The following is a 7220-nucleotide window of genomic DNA, read 5'->3' on the forward strand; positions in this document are numbered from 1 at the left end:
TTCTATTCTTTCATTTATTGGGTTCTCTTACAGTTTTTGTTATTGAATCGGCCATCAGTCAAGTAAATCTCCCAATACCAGCTATTCAGTTCTCTTTTGAGCAATGCATTTTGATTTGATTCATGTCAAATTATTTCTTTGTAATTCATTGTGCGATGCGGTTATGATTTTGGAAGATGATATTAAATTATAACATATTAAAAAAAATATATTATGTTAATGTTCACTACGTCTTTCTCAATCTAATAATGTTGACCCTCCTTAAGGGAATTCCTGGCTACGCCACTGCCCTTACTTGTCCTTACTCTTTACCATGACAAATGAGTAGAAGCGCTCTTACAAGTAGACCTGGCAATATTTTACACGACCCGTTAACACGACACGAATTCGCATGAAAAATTTAGTATTCGGGTCTAAGTTATCGTGTCGTGTTGATATCGTGTTGACCCGTTAGCCACCCGTTAAGCTATCATGTCGTGTTGTGTAAATTCACGAATACCCGTTAACCCGTTAAGCTCAGGGATATTTTTATAAATTTATCTCTTTCTTTTTTTTCTTTTTTTTTTCTTCTTCTCTTTCTTCTCTTTTGTCTCTTCCTCCCCCATTTCCCTGATTCTCTTAGTACTCCATCTCTCTCTCTCTCTCTCTCTCTCTCTCTCTCTCAAACCCAGCAACCTTTGAGCTTTCTTCTTCTCTCAACTTGAGAGTCTTAAGCAGCCACTACACCACCCAACCACCATGAGCCATCCCAACCACCTCCCCCTTTGTCTCCCTCCCTCACCAATCGATCCCACCTATTCCCTCACTTTCTCCGATGACTCTTCCTTCTCCACTCCCACCATCTCCACTGCCCAAACCTTTGAGGGCCACTCGTAGGGCATCTCCAATCTCACCTTCGAGCTCGTCTATGGACTGTGTTGATTTTTTTTTTTTTTTTGGTGCACTGGTTGATTTTTTAATTGTTTAAAATTTCTTTTTTTTATATATTATTATTTTTTAATTCTTAACGAATTGTCTTGTGATTCGTGAATTGTAACGGGTCGTGTTCGTGTTTGACATTTTCAACTGTTTTCTTATCATGTCGTGTCGTGTCACCCCGTTAAGAAAAGCGAGTTAACACAAAAACGACACGAACACTGAAAAAACGACATGAATGCCATATCTACTTACAAGTGAAGTCAAGCCCCAAAGTTGGGAAAAAATGCCAGCCTAATTTGTGAGGGGAGCTTCTATAGTGAGGGGAAAGTTATAAGGGGTTTTTTTTAGGGGTATGTTAGAGCCATTGGATTTCATCCAACGGTGAGTTTTTAAAAGAGGGTGCATGTAGAACCGGGTTGAAATCTGACCCGTTGGAAACCCAACTTCAGTTGAAGATATTTCCCTCTCTGAAAAATTCAAGAACACAATCCTCTGTTTTTGAATGTAACGCAAACCCAGAATTAGAAAGATCCAAAGCTCCCAAACCCTATAGTCGCTCCATTGTCATCAGCTCCTTGGGAGGCCTGCGATCTATGGCATCCTCGGTATGACGATTAATGGCTCTTATCTAGCTATTGCCCTGTTTTGATTCTATGGCTGAAGTGAAAACCCCTTCTCTTTTTCATTCAACACACGAGATTCCAGATTAAAGCAAAGTAGCATATCGGGTTCTGTAGCTAGACGCCGCAGCAGCATTTGTTCCTCAATTGTGGTAGAGATGGAGTCTCCACTACCAAAGAGTCTTCTCTAATGTCCACCACATTCTCTTAAGCTGATTGACTTCGGAGCTCCCGCTTGAGTTTGAGAGGTAAGTTTACTGTTGCTGGATTGATTTTATTGGGTTTGGTTTGTTTTTTGTGAGGGTGAGAAATTCGTCATTTGTGGCATCAATAATGCGTCATTTCTGCGGTCAATAATGTGTTATTCTGCCGTCAATAATGCGTCAGTTTTCTGTCAATAATGCGTCATTTCCTTATGAATATTCAATATATTTAGTTGATTGTTTTTGGTGGGGGTGGGAAATTATAAAATGTAGGTAAAAGATCCTAAACTTAGGCTTAATGGCATTAGGAGTAAGCATTTGGAGAGGATATTGGGAGAAGTTCTGTAATTGCTGGTTTGAATTACATTTGTGTTCTTAGTTGAACATGTTGGTTCTAATGTTATTTTTTCCAGATTATTGCACAAGAGATGACGTAACTATTATTAAATTTTGTGTAATAATGGCTCTTACAAACAAGCTAGGCTATGCGTCTTTTTTGTGTCAATTTGGGCGATGTTTTGTGTAAGTGGAATGCATTGATATGTTGTAATGCAGTAATGATTGATTAATGAATTAATATTTGCTATGCAGTGATATAGAAGTAGTTCAAAAATATATGTGGGTAAAATGTCTGGGGGCTCAGAGAGTGATGACTGTGTAACAGCTAATGGGATGGTTTACATTCCTGAAGTAAGAAATGAGGAAACACCAGCGGTTGGGATGAAGTTCGACTCGCTTGACCTCGCTTATAATTTCTATAACAGATATGCATTCTTGGCTGGCTTTGGTATTCGACTTCATTCCAGCTTTCGGGGGACATATAAGAAAGAGATTCTAAGGAAAGAATTTGTTTGTTGCAAACAAGGTGCATACAGGAAAGATGAAACTCGGGAGAGAAAAAGACAGCGGGGAATAAGTAGATGCAATTGCAAAGCTAAGATTGTGGTTGTGAAGACAAATGGGAGCAAGAAGTATGCCATCTCTCTTTTTGCAGAGGGACACAATCATAAGATGACAGCCTCAGAAAGAGTGCATTTATTGAGATCACACCGTTGTATTTCGGATTCTACAAAAGTACTTACAAAACAGTTGGGTTCGGTTAACATCCCCATTCATCAGAAGGTAAGTATTTTCGAGGTGCAATCCGGAGGAATGGATAAAATCGGTTTTATCAAAAAGGATATTTACAATCTTGAATGTAGTGTGAATGGGAAGCTGAGGAACCACGATGTTGAACTAGTGACCGAGTATTTTATGGCTGAACAGAAAAAAAATGAGGCTTTTTATTTCAAGATTGAGGGAGATGGCGAAGACAGGTTTAGTCGATGTTTTTGGGCAGATGCAACTTCTAGACGGGCATACCGGTTGTATGGAGATGTTGTTGTATTCGATACCACATTCAACACGAATCGATACGACTTGACATTTGCACCAATATTGGGAGTTAATAACCATGGTCAGACAATTGTCTTAGCATGCACATTTTTGAGCAAGGAAACGACTGAGTCGTTTATTTGGATGTTTGAGGAGTTTAAGAAAGCCATGCAAGGTGGCGAACCTAAAACGATCATTACAGATCAAGATGCGGCCATCACCAGAGCGATTTCAATAGCCTTCCCGACTACATTTCATCGGCTTTGCATATGGCACATCACATCAAAGTTCCATGTTAAGTTACCACATTCTGCTTATAAGGAGTATTGGCGTGAATTTCAGAAAGCCATATGGGATACTGACAATAAGGATGAGTTTGATGCAAAGTGGAATATTGTGGTTACAAAGGCTGGTTTGACTGACCATCAATGGCTAAGTTCAATGTTTGATTTAAGGGAATCTTGGGTTCCAGCCTACGCACGAGACTTTTTTGCCGCTGGAATGTCAAGCAGCCAAAGAGCGGAAGGTTCTCATGCTTTCTTCAAGCAATACATATCAAGGAGAAATTCGTTGATGGATTTCATAATACGATTTGAGAGGGCACTTTCCCATCAACGTCAAAAAGAGTTAGCTGCTGATCACGTAGATGCATTTGAAGTGGCTCAATGTATTCTACCAATGCCAATGAACAAACAAATGGCTACCTTGTACACAAGGGCAATGTTTCAAAAGTTTGAGAAAGAACTAATACAAAGTACAGCATGTTTCCTAGAGCTCAAAACAGAGGATGCTTCAAAAGTTGTCTTTAATGTGAGCGAAAGGAAAAATTGGCAAACAAGAGTGGCAGAAGTCGTATATGTCAAAGATTCTGACCACGCATCGTGTAGCTGCAAAAAATTTGAATTTGTTGGGATTATTTGCAAGCACATCCTAGCATTGTTCAGAAGGGACCAGATTGAATATATGCCCGATAAATATATTTTGAAAAGGTGGAAGAAAACTACGAAAGCTGGATTGGTGTCAGATGCAAATGGCAACGAAATTAAAGACTCTGCAGATCCTGGTCTTTTAATAAAGCGGAGTATAATGTCCCGACTTGCTTCAGATGTGGTTGAGGATGCATTAATGTGTGAAGAAGGATGTGAGGTAGTGTCAGAGACTCTAAAAAGTTTGCGGGTGAAGTTGAAGTTGTTGAAGGATGGACCAAGTAATAACGAAGTTGGAGGGTCTAGCTCTCAAACACAATATATGAAAGACCCTAAGAGAGTAAGGTGCAAAGGAAGGTGGAAACAAGTAACGGGAGCAAAGGAAAAGCCAATGAAGCGAGGGATTCGACACTGTCGGGAGTGTGGAGACATTGGTCATGATAGAAGACAATGCCCAAGAAATTTGAACACACCGTAAGATGTTAAAACTATTTATAATAACACCTAAAATTTGAATAGTTAAATTTTTTATGTGCTTGTGTTTGGTGTTTATGCAGGACATCACCGTCAAACAATGAGGAATCAACTCCAATAGATCTCAGTGACCCATTATTCGACGAATTTTACAGGATGCACGGACCTACCGAATGATTTATGTTTGTATTATACAAAGGCCGGTTGTTATGAAGGCTAATGATCAGGTTAAGTTTTCTATATGCAGTTTTATTTTATTTGTTTGTTCATGTCCACTGCTAATTGAAATGGAAATTTGGTTGGTTTACTTCTTGCATGAAATTTGGACACATGTTAATTTTACATGTCTTCTCCCTATTTGGAAATTTTCATAGACATTTGATAAAGTATCAAATTTTGAGTTTTGTGAAGAAGCAATGACTTTTACCATGTACAATGGGTAGTTTATGCTGAATTATGAACGAGTGACACAGATTCATTGATTATATCACAGGGTAATGTAGCATTTCCAGCAGGGAGCTGTTGTTTCCATCAGCAGTAATGATTTCCAGCACGAATCATTTCTAGCAACACTAATCATTTACAGCAGCAACCAATTTTTCCTAATGTTATGTTCTAGTGCTTGACTGGTTATTAAGATCTGACCTTGACTATGAAGCAATATTGGTGCACGATTTTGTAAACATTCGTACCTGAAGGATACTTGAAATTTGCATTATGTTGGAACACAATGATTAGAAATCAGCGTGTAAAATACAAACTACAATACAACATCTTCTATGCATGATAAGTACATTGCAGCTAATCACATTTCGAATGCTTGGAGAATATTAAAGTGTACACCAACATTTCAACTACTCGTAATTTCGCACACACAAGAAAATTACATTGCAAAGCATTTTATGTGCTCCCTCTTAGCAATATCACGATCACCCCAACCAACTGAACAATGGTAGCCATATTCACTCGGTCGTATGGGTCAGCTTTTTCCGAGCAGCTTGCACGTGCTTATGGTCACTCGTGTCCCCACTCATATAGACGAAATAAATATTCAGCAATATTTGTAATATTTTGTTATATAAATAACCCATAAATCATTCACCAAAGAATGTATAGCACATTGGCATGTAAAGTGAATAAGGAGAGTGTTACTTATGACTGACGTGTCAATTTTTTCAAAAAAGTACGCCATCTGTTTAATGTGAAGGGACATGATAATGCGACTTTACTGATTCCCAACGCGTGGTGATATTGACAACTTATTGAATAATATTTCAGTTTTTGCAAAATACAATTTTAGACACAAGGAATTGCAATACATAGTCCCAATAATTATATATGAAGCAAATGAAAGTAATACTTGTGTTATTATAAATTAGATAATGAACATTAAGGAAATATACTTCTAATTTGTCCCAGTTATATGTTGTTGTTTGTACTGTTTCATGTGACACTTTTTCTATCTTTCTTTATATTATATGTTTAGGGAATCCCTCAAAGCAACATATATTGTGAAAAATAAAATATTGTGTGAAGTTCTAATCACTCATATAGACTAGGACAAATATTCAGTACTATTTCAAAATTGCTTGACTGGTGTCAGGCCATCGAACGATGTGATTTGACATGATAGAGATATTTACTACGAACCCAGGACGGAGCCATATTGACAACTTATTGAATAGCGTTGACGTGTTCAAAGATCTAGATGCACGCACCCATGATGGCTTCAGAGCATTGTCCAATTATTATATATGTGGATTATTATAACAAAACAGATACGTTTACAGCCTTTTATATGAAAGGAAACTAATTATTGTATTATTAAAACTTAGATAATTAATATTAGGGAAATATACTTGTGATGTTGGTTGTTGCAAAATATATAGCTAGGGTTAAGAGGAAAGTGAGTTATCTAAAGGCATTCAAATTTTTTCTTTATGAAATTGATGATTTCTAGCTTCCCCTAGTTGTATAACGTCACAAGGAGGCTGGAGTAATTTTCGGGGCATTTTTCCAATTTTCCTACAATTTATTTAAATTTTTTCAAGATTTTTGCACTAAAAAAAAGCCAAAATAATCGCAAGATGACACCTGGCGCGATCTGAGCGCATCAACTTTCACCACTTGCACAAGTGTACGTCAATAAACATGGCCACATCCTTGTTTTTACCCTAAATTCTTATTTTATTGTTTTTTCTTATGAAATTCATAACTAAATACACAAAAATGATAAAAATGTTCCGAAAATTGATACGAACTCATTGACACTTCATCTTCCTTACTGAATTCCCCGTTTCATGGTTATTCATTTTAAAAGACAATTTCGAGCATTCACGGGAGATGCTTGTTGATGTAGGTTATCTAGGTTAAAGTTAACAACGTATATAGCTAGGGTTAAGAGGAAAGTGAGTTATCTAAAGGCATTCAAATTTTTTCTTTATGAAATTGATGATTTCTAGCTTCCCCTAGTTGTATAACGTCACAAGGAGGCCGGAGTAATTTTCGGGGCATTTTTCCAATTTTCCTACAATTTATTTAACTTTTTTCAAGATTTTTGCACTAAAAAAAGCCAAAATAATCGGAAGTTGACACCTGGCGCGATCTGAGCGCATCACCTTTCACCACTTGCATAAGTGTACGTCAATACACATGGCCACATCCTTGGTTTTTACCCTAAATTCTTATTTTATTATTTTTTTCTT

General features: G+C 37.4%; 1 protein-coding gene across 2 annotated transcripts; it reads left to right on the forward strand.

The window, feature by feature from the left end:
* The first annotated feature begins 2343 nt into the window (after positions 1 to 2343).
* LOC148294272 (protein FAR1-RELATED SEQUENCE 5-like) lies at positions 2344 to 5215 on the forward strand. 2 transcript variants are annotated; one of them, XR_015835836.1, is made up of 3 exons: positions 2344 to 4515; positions 4599 to 4742; positions 5009 to 5215. XR_015835836.1 is itself a non-coding variant. In XM_088253125.1 (2 exons), exons 1-2 carry the CDS (start codon positions 2369 to 2371, stop codon positions 4690 to 4692), a joined length of 2241 nt encoding a protein of 746 aa, XP_088109251.1. In that variant the 5' UTR covers positions 2344 to 2368; the 3' UTR covers positions 4693 to 5215. The 2 variants fall into 2 exon arrangements, 1 of the variants encoding a protein (XP_088109251.1); XM_088253125.1 differs by having other exon boundaries at positions 4599 to 5215.
* The last annotated feature ends 2005 nt before the right edge of the window (positions 5216 to 7220 follow it).

The sequence above is a fragment of the Prunus avium genome, chromosome 5 (genome assembly GCF_965620075.1).
Source record: "Prunus avium chromosome 5, drPruAviu1.hap1.1, whole genome shotgun sequence".
Classification (NCBI taxonomy): Eukaryota; Viridiplantae; Streptophyta; class Magnoliopsida; order Rosales; family Rosaceae; genus Prunus; species Prunus avium.

What these genes read in the sequence shown, in the direction of transcription:
- LOC148294272 (XM_088253125.1), top strand. Translation starts at nt 2,369, where the DNA reads ATGTCTGGGGGCTCAGAGAGTGATGACTGTGTAACAGCTAATGGGATG. An exon ending in CCAAGAAATTTGAACACACC is followed by an intron (nt 4,516 to 4,598) that starts GTAAGATGTTAA and finishes GTGTTTATGCAG; the next exon opens with GACATCACCGTCAAACAATG.